Source organism: Temnothorax curvispinosus, unplaced genomic scaffold, assembly GCF_003070985.1.
Source record: "Temnothorax curvispinosus isolate PA1 unplaced genomic scaffold, ASM307098v1 QBEX01003248.1, whole genome shotgun sequence".
NCBI classification, from domain to species: Eukaryota; Metazoa; Arthropoda; class Insecta; order Hymenoptera; family Formicidae; genus Temnothorax; species Temnothorax curvispinosus.
In genome coordinates, this window is record NW_020213028.1 from 15,743 (window position 1) to 36,883 (window position 21,141).

Sequence of the window (21,141 nt, forward strand, 5' to 3'; positions counted from 1 at the left end):
GTACTGAGTAGGTTAAAAATAACTGAAATTGAGTATAAAACACTACGAATTTAACAGTGCAAGTCGCATTGTAAATATATTATTTTCTCATAGTCAGTATAAAGTAACTGGTACTTTCTTTTTCAGTGTTTGTACATATGTATATCCAATTTAATGAAAACTCGAGCAACGCATTACATTATAACGCGTTTTAACAGTAAAATTATTATACACCCTGTTTTATATCATTGATAAAAATTATTGGAATATCATTCAAAATGTATAATCATATTTTGTAATTATCTTTCAATGAAAAGTGCATTTCGTTCCTAAAATGTCAAAGAAACTTGATTATATGCTGCAACAACACTTGGGCAAATGTCGCGAAGCTCGTTCGCCTCGTGCGCGGAAATATAGTCGCGAGGGTGTCGAGGGAGTTAGCCGAATGGATTTTACGCCCGGTATTGACTCCCGGGCAGCCGAGGATCGTTGGCTGCGCGCCTCGTGCGCAATTCTTCATGTCGGATTTCCTCTGTGACAGAGCGCCGCGTTTCCGACTCCGGTCCAGCGAGCAGGGAATCCTCCAAGGAACACTCAGCAAGAAGCGGCAGGCTGAGCACCAGCAGCATCGGCGGCTCGCAACCTCTCAACAGGCTCGCGAGGCTCTTGAACCAGCGGCCAAGCTTCACGCCGAGCGATGAAATTCCACGACGGCTCTCCTGGGAGAGGTACGTCAACGAACCGACTGTATGCCGCGCATCTCAAAGCGCCACGCGTGTTCGCCGTGCGAAAATCGAGTTGTCTCGTCGTTCTCCCTCGCAATCGGAATGACCGCCGTGACACCGAGATCTGAACTGACCTGACCTGACTTGACCTGACTTGTAAAGAACGAAAAAGCTAAACGAAATTATAATTTCATATTTCAACGAGACAAGCGAATGAAAGTCATATCTTTCAAGAGTCATAAGAAACTTCAGTATTCTGTGTAACAAACGAACGAGCAAGATGGTCGGAGGGTTTCAACCAGCGATCGTCACAAAGGGATATCAGTTAGAGCCGACGGAATACGAAATTAGATGGAAAGCCAATAGACAAACGTTCCGCTCGGCGGAACTGTTTAATAATCGCACTCAGCATTTGCTTTGCAAAGCGTCCACGCCGGGCCGGAATTAAATTCCGTGTCGGCCCGTGAAGTGCCAAAGAATCGCACGATTTTTTTTTGTTTTTATTGAAGTACGAACGAAGTAAAAGCTCGTTTCTTTTTTCAGGTTTTTTTTATCCGGACATTCGCGAAATATGCTGTAACTGACTCTTTAGTGATCCTCTTGACTACGTTCACTTCATCACGCTGTCTACATCTGTCCGTCCCCGCAGAGACGTCATTCTTACTCGCGTGACTCGCGATATGATCGAGCATTTATTTCGCGTGACTATAGAAATATTAGATTGTTAAGGACCTCCTCGGTAAGTAATGATGTGCATAAATCGCTCGTGCTTAGTGAATTCTTCCGGAAATGTCTGCGATAAGTCATCCGCACGATAAATGATTCTAGAAAGGAAAAGTATGATTGTGTCATAACGGATGATATCATTTCTTGGGGGAAAGATATTGAAAATAGGGAAGACGGATCGCGTATAGTTATGCGCGATGTTACGCGTTTCATAAAATATTATGATTGTTCGCTGATGGCAAACAGGGCGCGAGCATCAAGTTTCTCACTGAAATCGATGACCGGCGAGCAGTAGAACGGTTTTCTAGTTAGTGATACTATTGTGAGTATGCTTTTATTGATCGTGTCGATGAATAGCGCTTTGATAGATTTCCTGCGCGGTGCTTCACTGTGTATAGGTTGCCTCGCGTAAAGTGGAAACCAATTTTCCTGAATACATTCCTGTTTCGAAAACACAAATTCTATTCCCCCGACAGGAGTGCCGATTGTTCTGGAGATATCCTTCTCGGCGCGATCTCAGCCTCTCGTACCTGGAGGCGCCCTTTCGATAGAACTTGACGTTATTATTATGCGTAAGCACCTCGAGTTACGAAAATTGCCTCCGGATTAAAATACAAATGTCACGGAGTTATTCCAAGGAGCGACGTTATTTCGACTTGCGAGGGAGAGACCAAGGTCTCGGGTCGTCACGAAATAAAATTCGTTTAATTCCACTCTAGCTTCAATGCTGAAAGAAGTATCACGTCCTGAAGTCAAACACGATTAGGCTAGAAAGCCCCTTTTATCGTTCTTATCTCTCGGTATCTTATCTCTTTGATGCCACTTACGTAACTTCGATCTCCTTGATTAAGCGTAAATCAAGTTTTATCTCAATCGTGAGAGTGATTACTCGCTTATAGTAGGATTGACTCGTATCGCAGGCTTTCTTTTGCGATAAAAGTTTCTCGTCCTCAAACTAGGTAAGATCTTAATTGTGTCAATAATAAATATGACATGAAACCTCTGCGTTCTTTGATTTTTATATTTATTTGCTGTTTTTAACAAGTCGACTCCTTGTGCATTTAATTCTTGGATATTAAATTAAAATTTTAACATGCGTAATAATAATGTTTAAAATAAGCTTTTGTACCGTACCTTTATTTTATCGCGTTAAAAAATGTTAGTTTTCAGAGAATAATATTAGTACACAATAAATAAAGAGAACACATACAAAGCACGTGCAAACAATGTAATTTTGAATGCGTACGTAAAACGTTCAAAATACTCTACGTGAGTTTTATAAATATATTAAAATATTCGTCATGCACTTCATGTTATATTTATCATCGAGTTTGGTTTTTGATTCGGCCGAAGATTGAACTAATTTCTTAGTAGCGTAAACGGTTACACTATAATCAAGATGGAGTAATTTGGTTTTCGGATGGAAAGGTGTTGTGGAGCGTAGGTGTAGACGCACTTAAAATATAACTCATCTAGTGTCTTCATTATACTATAAACGCGTATGTGCCCTCTCTCGTCGATATTAAATTACCGTCACCTCGGCGGCGGTAGGTCGAACGCTTAAAACGGGGAAAAGCACCCTGTGGCACATGCATCAGCAGTTCGTGCGAACCGCGCCCATGAAAATGCATCGATCGCTTGATTTACGATCCTCGTCACATCAACGCGTCATTCACATGAACGGAATTCCTCCTCCTTGCTGTTATCGAACAGGGCTCGAAATGTAGAGCTCGTTTTTTTTTTTCATTTACGGATTACGAATTTTTCACGTAAAACGTGATAAATTAACTGAATACCCCCACAAAATTGCAGGCCGATTAGAAAACGCGTAAAAAAGAGGTCTTTAGTAATCTATATATTTATCGCAGATGTAGAAGGCACAAATATTTTGTGAAGGAGAAAGCCCATTAAATAACGTATATTTCTTTTTATTACAACTTCCGTATTATTTCGTACTATTAATCGGATGATATCAATTGACAGACGAGACTACAGCACGTCCTGTCTGCCAAGGAGCAGTTCAATCGACAGCATGGCTGAATGGGGATTGACAGGGATAGGAACTGCCGGTGTAAACAGCGGCGTGAGTGCCGGCAGTAGTTACGGCCTATTTGTCGAGCATCCACCACCGAGAAGAAGTCCAAGCCCGCTGTTGGGAGCGAGGAACGATAGACTGAGCATAGTTTCACCCAACATCGGCAGAAGAGTGAAAGGACACAGGGCGGTTGTAGGTAAGTTCATTACATCATTAAGAAAATGTACCAATAAAATATTTTACGATAAAGACCGCGATCGAGGGAAAGATCGGCGGTAGATTTATGCATTTGAGATAAACGTTCTTTTTCTTCTCGCCTTAAATTGTAAGGTTTCTAATTATATAAAGTAAAAAAATAAAATTTCAACGAAAATTAACGCAAAGGTTAATTGATTAACCCGTTGTGGTCACACCTCCTAAAAATAACGTAGTGGTCACACGGGGTCCAATGGACCCCACAACAGTTTCCATTTGCGTTCTTTTTGATGTATCGACTCAAACCTTGAACTGGAATTAATTTATGACTTCCTCTTGATAATCCAATAATTTAAAAAAATTTTTTATGTTGAAAAAACGCAAGAAAAAAAAATTTTTTTCGAGAAATTTGACTTTTTTTACAAAAATATTCATCAAAATTTTTTGAGATAGAGTAAAAAAACTTTGTGCGTTTTACTTTCAAAATAGTATACTTTTGGAAAAAAAAAAAAAAAAAAACCTGGGGTCCACTGGACCCCATGTGACCACAACGGGTTAATTGAACGAGTGCTCAGTCAAAGGAGAATGGAGGATGTAATTTTATGTAAATCATTAACCGAGACGTGGCACGATTTTATGCCAGGAGCTGCAATGTCTGCGAAATTAGTACGACAGTTCACTCAGGCACGTAATATACAGAAACGCTCGATATATTTACTTCTCACTATGAATTTAGGTATAACGGTTGATGGCGACTGCTGAGAGAACCTTGCTCATTTGAAGAAAGCAGTAATAAATTTATTTGCGAGCAGCGACAAAAGGCATTAATATTCGCTTTAATGTGCCGTTACGAACGGATAATAACGTCTTAAAAACGTAAAATTTTACGGAGAGAAGAAATTGTAATTATAAAAGTACAGATAAAATAAAATTTCTCTTTGCGCGTTAATTAACGAAGAATCTTATTTTTATAAGATTTTCTATTAGAGAGATTTGCATCGCTTTGCACGCGAAACTCGCGCTTCAGCAGATTTAAATGATTGATTAATCAATATCCGCGCGGAGTTCACAACTTCCGCGGTTAATCGAGTTCAAGCAAATCGTCATCGCTTGTAATTTAATATATGGTCAAAGTTACAGCTTCCCAATAACCGTCCGTAGTAACGACGAAAGTTGTAAATTTCAATTATCTGCCGGCTGATTGCAGTGTTTCACATGTACCAATTAATACACGTGTATCAATTAATACACACTTATCATAGCAAATATCAGTTACTTGCATTTTCTACACATACATGCAATATTATAGCCAACAATATTTGTTGAGAAACACGCGTGTGCGTGTGAATGGCCTGAAAATGTTCTATAAAATACAAGGAACGGTTGCAAAAGCGTAATATAGACTTTACGACATATCGTCAAAGGGACAAAAGATATTTTATGACATCGTAAGCATCACTTTTTTAATACTTGTCTATAAAAGCGACTATGCAATATGGATTAAATACAGCTACGTCTGCTGAGGAAGGAAGGAAAGCTTGACCCGTTTAGCGATCTCTACTTGCAAACTTCCGGATTTTGATTTATTTTTTCGTTTTTTTTATTGCCAGTGATATGTGGCCCATCGCGGCATCATGTTTTTGAATGTCCCGTCAATATTAAAATTTATTCCTTTTATAAAATAAAGTGAAAACGAGCGGTAATAAAATAGCGTGTTCTTCTTTATGTCGGTGTCAAATATTCAATCTTTCTCTTTTTTTTTCGGAGGAACAATACTGTCTGGTTTAACGAGACAAGTTCGCCTATAACTACTATTTATGATAAAAGTGTTTCACGACACCGTTCCGCTCGAGAGATAAGCCCCGTGATAGAAAGTTTTCAGTTGCCGGGGACCGTTGTGGCTTGAAGTTAAATTGCAAGAACGACCTCGTTATCGGGATTCTGAATACTCGTACGGATAGTATCTGTTATGTTTACCACATTCATAATTACCTCGACAAATTGCCATTTTGAAGAGAACGTTAAACTATGAGATGAGTAAAATAGAAAATGTTAAATCCGATAAAACATCTGCAGTCTTTCGTTAGCAAGTATCTGCGTATAAATTTATGTTCCGTAATAGAGTAATACGATAAATAACATTAAAATAACTTTTTTGTAATAACCTTTCTTTACGTCTGCAATTGTAATTATGTTATCAGATTATAATTATATTTATTTTTATATTCACGACTTTACAATCTCAAGTTTCTCAGAATTATAACGTAATTAAGCATGAAATTAGAATAATATCAAGAATAATTGTAAGTATGTTATTAGGACTTTCAACTTTCAAAAGGAATTTGTTATGAAGGTTAATCAGATTCTCGTGATCAAATATTGGGTTTATTACACCGCAGGAAGATTGTAAATTAACTCATCAGAGATTACGACCAATCTATCGAATATTAGATCTGCTATTGTATTCGTCAATTTTAGGATTGAATTCATATTCTGAAAAACTACTAACAAACTTTTAGAAAAAAATTTAGTTTTTACATTCACCATACTGTCTTCACTATTTTAAATACATTACTTTTGTATAAAATTTGAATTCAATAACCTGAATAATCCTTATATTGAATAAATAACTAAAAAATATAAATTGTTTTTAATTTTCGATAATTTAATTATAGTTTTCCATAAAGTAAATAGATATAATATTTAACTATGAAAATCTTACATTATAATTTTATTCTTTACAATAAATTATTTTTGGGGAAAGATAAAATCTTAAAAAAGAATATACGTTTTTTTAGTTTTAAATGAAATAAAACTTTTCCAATACGTATCACGTGCCTGCACAAATATAGCGCGGTAAAGTGTGTTAAAATATTCTCTTGTTATACTAATTTTAATCTCAATTTGATCAAAATTCAAATAGAACATTTTTGGAACCGGAATTGTATTCAGCATCAAATTCTCTTGATAAAATATTGAAAATAATTTCTCTCTTGACGAGTTTGAAAAAAGGTTATTTTTTATTTTATATTTTATTTGACTATGTTATTTCCACGAATTCGCCTGGATCTCTTTCGCAATAATATTGTATATGAAATTGAGCGTGATAAATTGTTCCAGGATATCGAGATACGCCTATAGCAATTTCAATCAATTTCAATGATACTTGTCGAGGAATATGATAATATCCGGATTAACTTGCAGTTATAATTATATGCTAAGTATTTATTATCCTGTGCACATGGACTGTACGAATGAAATGAACAATAAACACTACAATTTTGTTTTCTACAGTCCATTTTAGGCGATCTATACATTTTGGAATTCAGGATAGAATTTTATTTATATACTATGCATTTAGATATATATAAGTGTATTTTAATTTTTTAATATGTATTTTACATATGTGAGTGTATTTCTGATTCTTCAAATGTTTTTCGTGTTATGTACAATACATAAAGTCATAAAAAGTGTTCTATTCTGAATTCTAACGTAAAGTGCACATTATCTAAAGCGGATTTAAACAAATCTCTTGTCAGTCAGACACTACTCCAAAAGGAGTTTTACGTTCGTTACAGAAAATCTCGTAATTTTGAACTAAATCCTGAAATTCCTGAATTTTCATAAGATCGCGCACCAATGCTTTAACCCTTTAATTCTCAAATTATTTAATATAGCTATAAGAAATAATTGTATTTCTGTGCATATTACATAACAAGTAAACAATTCGAAAAAATTTTTATATTTTGAAAATGTTTGAATACTTCTTTATATATTATGTAAATCATTGCTGTATAATAATTTAACAATGTGTGTATTAATTTGCCATGTGTGCATTATTTTGCATTCCAAAGTTATTGAATATACATAATAAAAACGATTTCGATCAGTAAATCCACTTAAAATATTTCGACGAAAATCTAAATTTTCCTCACTCTCATTGTGTTTATAATAACTCTTATATCACCGAACTGCAACGGCGTAGCACACAAGTGAAAGATACCTTAATTATTTTACCGAGAAGTTTTTAAATATACATGCACTACATAAATGCTGTCTACATAAATCTCAAGTCTATATAGTCACATATAGTCTGTATAAAACTAGAAGAAGCTAATATACATATTCTCGCAGGTATTAAAATATAGATGCGGTAATATTTTATTCTATAATTCTAAATACGTAGCTATCCTACGGTTGTAGCGGGAAATAGTCGTTTTAATAACTTTCCGTGTGAACGGTATTACATCCAGTAAGCTTATCCGGTAGAAGTTGAAAGCAGCCTGCGGAATGGTGATCCCTATTACAGTTTCGCGCAACGGCGGTGCTCGGTTGCGCCTGGAAGCGTCGAAACCGGAAACCGTGTACACCTGAGGCGAGACGGACAATGTTACCTGGTATCTGAACCAGACAGGTCGCGCTCCTCAGCCAATCGTCTCCCGCGCTTTGTTTACGTCCTTCTGGTCTGGCCTGGACGAAAGAAGGCAGAGGCGGTCGCCGCCATCGCGAGTCGCAGGTCTGAGCGACCTGTGCAGTCCGCGGCGATCGCTTCTGCGCACTCGGAGGCTCTCCTGCCAAGAGAAACGGTGAACGCGATGGTGAACAAAGAAGGCCAGTTGTCACGCGTGTTGACAGGCTCCACGCGTGTTTCCACGCGCGATCGCATCTCAGTTCCTTTGAATCGCGATTGAAAGTCAGCCGGCGGCAGCGATCGGTCCTAGATCCAGCCATTTTCGTCAACAATTATCTCTTCCCCTTCAATTTCCTCGTAGTTTTGTAATTTATTAAATAATTACTCATCAATGGAGACAGAGAATGAAACAAATGTTCTCACGGCAGCCGACGATAACTGAGTGAAATCGTTCTTGAAAAGCCAGTTGTTCCGTGCTCGATTGAAGTGAGTGAAACGAGAAGCGATTAACGAGAAAGCGATTTTGTTAATGATTAAAGAGTTCAATGGTGACACGTGAGAAATGTAACGACAGATAATAAAAGAAGATGGACAAAATTTAAAGAGGTGCGTATGTGACATTTGTCAAATCTTTCGGCCTTGGAGTGCTCCTTGGATGGAGTGGAAAGTGGAATCGAACGAGTTTTAACGCCCACAGAATTCGTTCGCCGATATCGTTCGTTGAATTCTCGATCGTGGGGCGATCGTAGGGCGACATGATGGGTTTCGAGGAGCACCGGGTTCCTCGTGAGGCTCATCCACGACGGAGCCGCGCCGTCGCCCGATGAAAACCGCACGAGGGGGCAAGGAGGGCATCGAAAGGGAGAGCCGCGCGGAGAGGTGGAGGACCTCGCGGGCCGCAGATCAACGAATGCATCGGGAATCGTCGCGCGGTGTAAACCGGTTTCTACATTCGGTGCAACGACGTGCAACGGCGCCGCCGCCGGTGAGTTTTAACGAGGAGACCTCGAGACGAGACGAATGGCCCGCCCGCCGCCGCGTCGCGCCGCGCCGCACCGCGCCGGTCGATCCGATTACTCGGCGAATTGCGAGCGGTAGTTTTGGCGAGGGGGGACGATGATCGAATTACACCGATAGACCGCTCCGAGGCCGCGTCAATCGCCTCCGAGTACTCCGAGACCGCCTCAAGGATCTCGGAGCGATGATGCCGCGCTAACTGGCACAGCTAATGCTTTCTAAGAAGGCTTTATTACACGTATTACGTAAATCTCACCTTGCGCATGTAGCATAATTTATCCCACTTTTAAAAAAGCGCGTAAGAGGCTTATTATTGTCGCTTTTCCACGATCGATTAGGTTTTCTCATTTTGCTTACTTCTGCGAAAATAGTTCAGTCAGCGCATAGAACGTGTATTTTGACAGCTGTCAAGTTGTTATTCCGTGCGTTACGGACAAATTTTAAAATATGTCGAAAAATACTAAATAAATTTAAAAGAAAATAATTTTTAATTTTAATTTTTAATTTTAATTTTAAATTTAATTTTAAATTTAAATTTTTAATAAATTAAAAATCACACGCATATGAGATTTTTAATTTATTTCTATGCATGCGACAGAAAAAAGTTCACAGTTGCGATAAAGGAAAAATTCAAAATTTTACATGTTATTTTGAAAACAAGAATATGTTTGTATATCAATTATTTTATCTTGTTATTTTATACATAAAAACATTAATACACATTCACACGTAATGTTAGAGAATTAATGATGTATTTTTTGTAATGTTTTAGTCCACTCTTAAAAAAGCCATGAGAGATTTAGCCTGCGTTCGTTTATTCACATTGGGAGCTATTGGGAAAATAAAATCAAAATACCTACACGTTACGTGTATTATATATTTTATTTTCCCAATAGCTCCCAATGTGAATAAACAAACATAGGCCATTGTTGTCGCTTTTCCGCGATGCCGATTGGTTCTCTCACTATTTATGAATAAAAAAATAATAATTAAATATTAAAGGTAAATAGCGCGCCCGTAGCGCGCCTCTGTGATATCTAAGTATAAACAAAAGTCGTCCCTCTTGACGGGTACTTAATTTTCAATAAGGGTTCGAAGATGGAAGATATATACAGATGTCTCGTTTCTCGCTATATTATTTATCAAAATCGCGTAATATCGAGAGATGAATGGCCTATCCGAAGGATCATAACTTCCAATCGATTACGCAAGACACATCGTACGTCCCTAGAGACGATTTGCTTTCACTTTCGTGGAGAGGGTCCGTTCTCCCGTGAACATTACTTCGACTCCGGCTAAAAGTAGAAGACAGATGTTGGCGATTTGGCCCGTCGCTGGTTTCCCGAACGTGCCGCGGCGTCGCGGAAGAATTTAAACAGATTCCGTACGACGAGCTCAAAAGTAAACTAAAGAAAGTGATTGGGTACAACGTGTTGATACGCGAGCGGAGTGAAAGCAAACGCGTATAAGTAAATGGCAAAAATATATAGATAAGCTGTAGGCTATTCGAATCTTTCGTGACATAATGAAGTGAATGAATCGACGTATCTTATATTGACGGCCAGTTGCCTCGTCACTGTTTGACTTATTCACTCTACACCTGACTTCTTGATAATTCATGTAAAATGGATGTACTCAATCACTGTATATTTTATGACTTATAACATTTTCTCTAGAAATTGAATCATAGAAGTGAATTAAATTAATTAATACAGAATTATTTACTTTTAATAACGTGTTGAACTAGCGTATTATTTATGACGTAATAATTAATAATTCCGAAGTGGCAATGACGTATCACCGATTTAATTAACAATGAGAAATATTCTTGAATTAAATTTAATTAAATCAGTAATGTTATGTATCCGTGTTATCATTTATTACTTAAAAATTAATTTTGAAGCCGGCATTAAATATCGTAGTCGTTACAATGTTCAACCAGTTTTACAATGGCATTTGTCTTCCATTAAAGTTAAGCTTCGTCTAAGAAAAAGGAACAGAAAGGGTGAGAAAGTGTCTATATGTGCGTGTATATAACTAGCTAGAAAGGGAGAAGGGAAGAGAGAAAAAGGATGCCTTTCCGGCATCAACTTCTTGATGAAAACAGCAATTACCGTCAAGTTATGAGACTTAATATTATGCATCGATTGCACAAACTACATCCATAAGATCGGATTATGTAAATGTATTGAACGTGACCATCGGAGAATCACGATCGGAAGTGACAGGCGGAAATGAGATTCTGCCAGAATTTCCTTGAAATTAGTTTTTTCCTCACCTGACCTAAATTAAATTATACGAACTACAGCGAGGCATACCCCACAGTTGCAATTTTCATAAATATACTTTCTTCGGTTTCTTCCCATATTTTTAATTAAGTCTTTAATTAAATTCCTTTCTAGTAATACCGATTTGAAAGGTGTCTTGAAGACGTCTACGTGAAATGTCGTATTTTTTAATAATTTTTCTTACTACGAAACCTTACGTAACGCTCTCCAAATTTCATGCTTATAAATGGACGCTTTCTCACTACTTTTTACCCGCCCCCGTCTCTCCTTCTCCCATAAATTTACGTCGCGTAGCCCTATTTTAAGTGAGTCGGGTTGGATTATTCAGAATCCGAGAACGATTTGTATGCATGGCGGGCCTTCTTCATTCCGCACTGTCAGCAATGCGAGACAAGGAGGAATAATAAAAAGGGTAAAGAACCAACAATCTTCTTTTCCCGACCCGTGCCAACATCGCGGTATTTTATAGTTCTCGCCATATAGTTCAACCAGATTTCCGAAACGGTCTTATTCCTAATTACGCCTCTGAGCTCCGTTTCTATCGCGCCAAGTTTCTTAATTATCTACTCGCGTAGAGCGTCACGTACGAGCGATCCAAACGAGCTCTTACGAAAGGACGAGTTTAGGATACTAGGAAATCACACACAGAGAGAGAGGGATCCTCGATTGTTCCACCCGTTCGTGATTGTCCTACTTCCGTTCTTTTCAAATTTTGCATCGAGTTACGAGCACTCGGAAAGTTTCCGTTACGAGTTCGTTCGCTGTTCACCCTTCTGCCCGCCGTACTGTGTGAGAAAAACATTCCGGAAAAGGGCGGCACCTGCAATGCAAGTACGGATGCAACGGGTGTCCTGATAATTCCGTATATCTTCGAATAGCAGGGAAGGAGAGCGATAGGTGCTTACGATAATTTTTGCTTCTAATTGACGTGAAAAAAAAAGATTGCAAAATCAAAATTAGATCTATGAAAGAGAAACGCGATAATGAGTTTTTTATTATACACAGTGTATAAACTATAAAACCACGTAGGAAGTGGGTTTTGTTGTACTTGCAGTTTTTTTTATTAAGCCCGAGGAAACTTCTACGGAGAGTGCGATAATAAAAGTGGTATGTGTTACCAAATAATAATATGTAATTTGCTCCTACGCCATACATTATTTTTATATCGCTGATATAAAAGTTTCTAATAAAATTCCAACATAAATGAGTAATTATTCTTGCGAAGACATTTCAGAATTAAATACATGTAAATTATACAAAACTTGCAAATATAGAATAGACGGTTTTAACAATAATGGTTATAAATCAGTAACCGATGAACTTCTATCATTTTTTTCCAGTAATTGTACAAAGTAAAATTAGTTTTTAATTGGATTTTTTACTTTCTCTAATAAAAAATTAATATTGCAATGCAATTTCGATAAAATCAGAGGATTTGATGAACAGGAAATCAAAACGGGAAATTAAAATCAAACAACACAAAGAATACTGGAGTTGGTATTAAATATTGATATTTGTCTTTCTTACTTTGCTTTATTTTTATCTATATATATATTATATATATCTCAAAGTACTTTTAAAATATTATACAGCCCTTTGAAACCGCATAAGATCGTATTTATTTAATTTCCCACATATTTTCATTTCACCGCATTTATTTCAATTTAAAAACGGAGGAATCGTTTGCCGAAAAAGTAACCGAGAAATAAAGCATAATTTTGTGAAAATATTTTACTATCGTAAGGGTCGATACTTCAAGTTGACTGTTCGAAAATGATATTACGTTACACAAAGTTCCAAAATGTAAACGTTTCAGACCCAACGTTTTGCGTATGCAAATAGAAACCTGCCAAGCTCGTAATACGCCCCTGAGTCTAACGAAATTCGAACTCACCTGCCCCGATGTCATGCACGGATGCTTAACAGCACACCACATCTGTTACGAACCTTCCTTTCAGTCCGTGTCCTTCCTCCACGTCGTGAGGACCTTTTGCGTGAGAAGTAGCGTATTCTTGTAAGAAACGCGTCTTACGATCATACGATCAAGTTTCACAAATTCTACGCGCGAGTTTTAAATCGTCTTTAAATCGATTCCGCGATCGGAAAGCTCCAAAGCCATTACTTGCACTTTTAACGAAGGAAGAAAAATTGTTGCAAAACCGCAATGCGACGTTAATTTGACAAATCCGACGTGGGAAATATCACCTCGCGTGGTTAATCGATGTCGATACATTTTCCTTTGACAAGATTCCCTAGCTGATGGAAAAGCTCCACCTCATTTTTGCGGCTTTCCATGACGCTTTCCAGTGTCTCCGGCGCGGCGCAACGTGAAATTGCATCGCTCTGCACTGCAAATCGATAACGAAATTACATTCCGCTTCGTTAAAGGCGAAGTCACTTTCAATCGAACGTGATAAAGTCGCGATCGGACGGCGCATCAGTTTGATTCGGTATGAAAATACGTACAATAGAGATGCGGAGCATCGTAATAACCTTTATGTGATCGCAATGATTCAAAGTGTGACTTTTATTACCTGTGCAACGTGATTTTCATGTATAAAACCATATAATTACGATAGTTTGCGCGACATAACGAGCAATTTAACTGGCATTGTCGACGAACTTTCAGTGGTCAGTGCGTTAAAATCGCATCATCGTAATTTCCGTCTATTGTTATCGTGAATCCGACGTCGACAATAACGCGAAACGGATTAACGATAAAAGAACGTTTGTGGATTCCATAGTTTATTCATTAACAGGAGAGAAGTTAAATAATTTAGCTCGCCGATGCGCGCAATGGTCCATGAACTGCTCCAGTTTCAAACTGTTATCGCCGAATGGGCGTTCCTCTCTCTCTCACCGGGGGATGTAAAAATGCCGAGCGACCGGACCCACGAATTGGATTTTGAGTGAAGTTTTACAAGGTAAACGAAATGGAAAATGCCGATCCACGCAATTTTCGAGCTAACATTTATTTTATTTAATCGTAAAATATTCTGATTTTTATTTCATCAAACGTGTCTTCAGCGGTATCAGTATCACATCACGCACGTACATGTACGTACACACATGCCGGCGTTATCGATCCATCTTATATAAAAAAATATCTGCGGGCGGCTAAATTGACAAGTGTGAAATCGATATTAAATAAAAAAAGAGCTTAGGATAGATGTTGGGGAAACCTGCGGTGATGTTTCCGTGATTGAAATTTAAACGCGTTGTACCCAGGAGAAAATATATGAAGACAAATAGGATGTTGCACGCAGGCAACAAAATAACTAGTTCCCTTTTTCGCGGTGTTACGGTGCTTACTTGTCTCCGATGCAATTAGTCGTGCCAAATCCAATTATCAATTTGTCTCAATCAGGCGCGAAGCGACATCAACCCTCCTCCAATCGACCGAGACTATCTATTTAGCAGATTTTCATTGAAATTAGTGTTCAAGCTCGAAAAATTTTCAAAGCGCATTCTGTCGAAAGGCATTCGTGAAAAGGACTCGACGCGCTCATTAATAACGCACTAACGGGAATTAATTAACAACTGTATTTTACAACAGGGAATATACGTTGATATTTTCTTTTAAGTAACGCTGCATTAATATTAATATCTTTTAAAATGTAATAACAAGCGACGCATATAAATTAACATGATATATACATTTGCCAGGCATCTTTTTTGCATTGCATAAATGACGCGCTTTAATACGCGAAACCCATGCGAACACATCAAGCAGATTTGCTTTTGTTTGCTATATCATTATGCCAGATTTTAAAACTGATGATAAATCCACCTCGGCTTAACGTTTGAAAATTATCACCGGATAAAGCGAAACGTGCGTTCGTGAAATGTCAGCGGTCGCAAAAATGGATCGCGAAGTACGGTGACAAATTGCAATGTACAACTGATAACGCAAAGCGTTATTAAATTATAAAGCGCGAGTATCAAGTGATGCGTTAAACCACGTGCCGTTCCGCGCATCTCTATATGATGGATTTTTACACGAGTCCGAAGTATCTTACAGAGTTTCCTGCGTTTTATAAACAACACACGCTGCGCCGTCCGATAAATTACAACAAATTTAACGCGTTTAGGTAAAATTTTCAGCTGTCTTGATGACGAAAATGCGACCAATCAGGGTTGTCCCGATAAAATTCCCGACAATAATTTGAAACTCGATAATCGCGATCGATGGTCACGCCTCCATATTTATTTTCTCAATTTTGCGATGCGTCACTCGTTGTAGCTGACAGATCAAGCCGGCAGCGCTGGATTCAGTATAGGATCTAATGTCTATGCCCCGACACGTGCGCGCGACACATATCAGACCTTTTACACAGGACAGAACAACAGTCGATATACACGCGATGCAGCTCTGAGCGACACGCGAAACTGCGGCAATCTCTACGTGATAAATGCATCGTATACCGGGTTAGAACAATAGCAAATTTGATGACTATGCACGGGGAATATTATTGTCTTATAAATTGCATATAAAGACAGATACCCTTTTACAATATTTTGTCGTAAACGCTAGAGTGCAGCAGCATTATAACAAGGTTTATTACTATGGAAATTGACAGTTAATTACACTTTTACCGTTGCATTAGTAAACGTAGCAAAACTCACACATACATAACGCACGTACGTTGTAAAAAGTTATATAGGTATTTTGAATTTAATTAAAGTTATATATAAAACCTTATAATATATGTAACAGTGGTATAATTAATTAATTTTTTGTCTCGTTGAGAAAATTACTACATTGACATTGCAATTTTTCCCAGAAATATAATAAATTGCGCAACTTATCTTACATATAAAAGCAACTGCATTTCGTAAAATGTCATTCTTATTTTAGCGTGGAATTTGATTGTTTGTTTTAAATTATATATTACAACATTTTAAAAATTATGATAATTCTTTTGTAAAATAAAAAACTTATATATTTTTGAATAAAAATATTGTAAACGTATTGTAAACGTTCATCATAATGTCAGTATATTTTAGGATAGTGAAAATTTTATTATAATTCTTATTGCAATAATTCTTATTACCCTCTCTGTACAAAATGTTATATTATACTCTTTCTGATAAACTCTGATGTAATAATTTATGGAATAATCTATGGAATGTATTGATAAACGCGTAATTTTATTGGCATTCTTTGTGTAATTAAAACTTTGTAAGAATTCAGCTGTCGCGCATGCACAAGTTAATTTAATTCAAGCAACAATTTTTATTTCTTGAAAATATTGATAACGTAGACAATAATATTTCGACAGGTCATGGTTTAATTCAATGCATATAAACACTCCAGCAAAACGCGAAGTAAACACGTTGTAATTTATATATTAATGAATACTTTATACACTTCTACATAACGTTTATTAATGTTCATGTGAACGGCAATAACCAAGTGCACGCGCGTGGAAGGCAAAACTTTGAAATTCAGCAGATCGATACGATTCACACCTGATAATAATAATAATAATAATAAAATTGTCATGCCCGCTTGTTAACAATTGCGCGTAATGAATATTCGCGGGCCATTTCGCGAGCAGATTTATCATTTTCGAGTAATCTCGACACATTTGATGCCGTCCATTAATTCGATATTAAATCGCGATATTAAACCAGCGCCCGGCATTATGTTAAAATGACAAAATTTGTGAATTGTTGCTGCATTGCTAAACTGATTAAGATGCAAAAATGCATCAAACATCAGACTAATTTTAAAACTCTGCGAAAGATGATCTATCACGTAATTTATCTGCAAATATATAAAGATTGCATTCGTCATTGTGCGAGTGAATTCGACAGAAGTTTGAAGATGAGATTCACGGCACGGTCGTTTTCCATGGAATTCCAAATGAGAGAGAAGCGCCAGCGTATTTTACAGTGAAAAACCATTGATGCAGTCAGCGGCAACGACTGTATAATGTAGACATAACGATGGCGGCGTAAGAAGCATTGGCGACGAACTTCGCGAGAGAGAAAATGCATTATCCTCTCATCTTCTTCTCTCGAGAAATCTTCCTCCGCCGCTCCTTACCTTCCTAGCGATTCCTGTATATCCCCCGGGAGCGAGCATCGTCCACTTTCATAGAACGCATTCTACTCCCGAGATCTTTTTTCGTTAAAGGGATTGTTCCAATTTGTCGTATAAATTTTTCCAGATAATATTTTGGTTGAAAAAATATATCGGTGACACACGAACTGATTTTCCAGATTAGGAACGCTTTCATTATTTCGATCGAGTACGAAATTGATTCCATTCGTATAAGAATAATGTAATTTGATTAGAATGAAATAAAGATTATAGGATTATACACTAAAGACAATTTTAAACTATCTATAATTCGTACCAAAATTCAGAATAGAAATATATTTATAACTTTATGTGTGTCCAGTAATACGGAAAGTATTTGAGCGAATCAAAATACGCACATGAAATATTGAAATACACACATATATCAAAATGTATGCTACATAAAATTGTACATGGAATTTTATTCTGAAATTGGACGCGAATTATATTTTGTCTAAAAAAGACCTCAATATATAGTCTATACTGTGTTCTGATAAAATTGAACTTTTAAATCTAATTATTAGCTTCGAAAAAGTTCATTCTTTTATCATTATTCTTAGTATATTAGCATAGCTTGTTAGTATTAAACACAGCATGTAACCAGAATTGTCGGTGAAATGTTATGCAAACATGTGATGTGGATTATATTCACGAATATTTGAAAAGTACTTCAAATATTTTTCAAATGTTTGATGTATGTATAATACATTTTCCATATCAGGTGATCTGAGACCGAATGTCACAAAATAGAAACTTTTGTGAAACACATCTCTCCGTAAAAACTTCTGGAAACATGAATTTTTAGAAAATTGGAAAGTATATATTATAACAGAGAGAACTGATTAAACTTGTAAAACCGCTATATCAAACAGACGCAAAGTATTATTTCGAATAATTAACACGATAGATTTTTTTTTTACGACGGCGGTCTTTATATTTCTTATAACTTATATCTCGTTTTAAAATGATTTAAAAGCAACTAGCAGTACACGTCTAATTATTACCGTCTGTATCGAAATACTGTATCGTAAAGCGCCACGAGCGCAAATAAAATATCGAAATTTCTGCACGATACGACGCAAAAAAACGCGAGTAATTTAAATACACAATATACAGAACTGACTCCCACGTTCCACTAAAAATTATTAGATATCCTTTTCTGCTGGTACGTGGCGTTAAATAATCGCATATGGTTTTTTTTATATTCCCGTAACGATTGGAATTTTAACGATTAATATAACTGAATTTTCTCATAATTCGCATTTGCGCGCGGATTTTGCTACTCATTATTATATATGTTAAGTAATGATACTAATGATATAGCTGCAGATTATGGATAAAACTGCGATATTACATGCTGTTGGCAGTAAAGTGAGAACTTTTTTCTCACAGAACGCAGTATACGTACTCGCCTGCGCGTGTGCGCGTAATATTCTCGCTGAGAATGCAGTTTATGATTATGAACCTCGTAGTATCGCAGTTACGATGTTAATTGCACCCCCACTGTTAATTGCACGCGGATTATCTTCTGCATTGAACGATGCGCCAGTTCTCCAGAACGAGAACTGTGCTTCTTGTTAAAAATTTTGCAACTGGGTCGAAAACAGTCGTAAATGGGTACAGCTGTCGCACGCGCTGTTTTCGAAGAAGTTTGCTCTGCAAACCGTTCTCAAACTCACAACGCACGTCAAAATCGTTTCTCTTTACCAAACGAATGTGAAAGTATACTTTTCTACGCTAGAATTTCTGTGACTGTTTGGCGAATAGAATTCAGTGTGTTACATAATTTCAGTATAGGGTAGGTATACACCGGTATTTTCTTTAAACGCTTGGAAATGTGTAACGCGAGCCCATTGATATATAGAGCTTTTTACTTCACTTTATTTTCTGAAGTTATCGATATGTCTCGGGGAGAAATAGCACAATCATTCTTCATACGCGCAAAAATAACGACCTGCTTCCCAGAGCCGTGGGGAACGATTGCTGAAATTTACATATCTGGCCTGAAAACTCCCCGGAGAATCTGAAACTTGCGAATGTGGAGTGTCTCGGGTTTCAAAGTCCATTAAAGTGACAAAGAATGTCAGTATCTGTGTGCGAAATTAATTAATTCTGTAATTACTCGGTCTCAGGTCATTCATGGCTTTCCCAATGCGCGTAAAGTTATTTTAATTTATTTAAATATTATTCGATTCTTCAGTCGCACTCAATCAATGACCAATTGGCTTTACAGAGCATTTCGCGAATAGTAAATAGAAATCAACGGAGTTTCGTTGATTTCTTTTCGATACAATTTATAAATATTCAAGTGAATGCAATATGTTCCAAATGAATAAAATGAAATATATCGATTATTCGTTCGAAATCTGTTCGTTGTAACGCCTCTCCTATTGCGGTAGTTTTCAGTTACGTCAAGTAATTAACATGCTCCATCAATTCTCCAAATAATCGCCAATGCAAATTCAGGAAATTGGTGCAGCCGTCGCTTTAAACGGATTTCACTGCAGCGCTAATCGAATTACTTTATCTTGCTACGGCAGAGACACGGCGTATTACGCATTTTACATTTAATATCTATCGCTTCAACTATTTGTTGAAAATCACGCGCGATTCCACGCGACATTCCATCTCCGTGCGAATTGTCAGTGGATAAAGTCAGCCCCCTCGAATTCGCGCATTCCTCTCGCTGCTTCTCACCTCGTCGGACGCGCATATGTATGATGACTTTTTAATGCACCCTCCAACAAAACGTGCGCGTCCTTGCACACTTCCAATTTCCTGACAGTGCCGTATATATCTCAATGTCAGTTGGAAATGGATTCCGCGGGGTAGCGCATCCGTTCCGCATCACCGCATACGCTGCGTTCACGTGGTGTACCGCGCCGTCATATTTTCCGTCTAATATCGCACAGACGTGCAACGTGTACCTATATAGTTACGTCTCATTGACGACAGACAATACGTTCTACCCCGATCGATTATACGCTTTGATGAACGATTCTCGAGACGCCATAGAGACGCAAGTACGCAGGAAGCGTTTCTCCGAGCTGACAATGGTGTTTCTACAAATCATGGATGTTAATCACACTATAATTAGGATATACGTGTTATAAATAGATAGCTTATTGATCCCCTATGAAGTTAAAACGAACTTTTGCTTATCATAATACAAAAAAAACACACAAAAATAGACAATTATATAATTCACAAAAATACATCATAAATTTTGATCTAAACTTAAATCTACGCCTACTTTTGTTTGATCTACACACATACACACGCGCACGCGCGCTTCTCTCACCTAGGTATCCTATTTATCTTTCTAAAGCCTATCACAATACAAAGGTACAGGCAATAGGAATAGGGAATAAGGCAGGCAACAGAAATAACCCCATTTCAACTTATAATAAAACTGAAAAACTGTGATTGGTCAGGTACAGGCAATAAAGAATAGAAATACAACGTGTAGGAAATTCTGTTCCTATTGCCTATTTCATATTCCATTGCGTTGATACACAGTTTTTGGTAAGTTGAAATGTGGTTATTTCTGTACGAATAAACCGGGCTAACTAAGAACCAGCGCGGTAAATGATGCGCGAAAGTTTTTTATTTATATTTTTATTTTACATACCTATTTTCCTACCCCTTTGACTGCGTGCCGACTAGATTTGTCAGAC

General features: G+C 37.3%; 1 protein-coding gene across 2 annotated transcripts in view; it reads left to right on the forward strand.

The window, feature by feature from the left end:
* The first annotated feature begins 623 nt into the window (after positions 1-623).
* LOC112452333 (ankyrin repeat and fibronectin type-III domain-containing protein 1) overlaps positions 624-21,141 on the forward strand; it is a 43,258-nt gene continuing 22,740 nt past the window's right edge. The window contains exons 1-2 of one of the 2 annotated variants that reach the window (XM_025012471.1): positions 624-707; positions 3,414-3,661. In XM_025012471.1, the coding sequence (XP_024868239.1) occupies positions 3,463-3,661 (199 nt within the window). In that variant the 5' untranslated portion in view covers positions 624-707; positions 3,414-3,462. Of the gene's footprint in view, positions 708-3,413; positions 3,662-8,270; positions 8,678-8,768; positions 9,057-21,141 lie in introns of those variants that run through there. The other variant, XM_025012472.1, reaches the window with a different exon arrangement.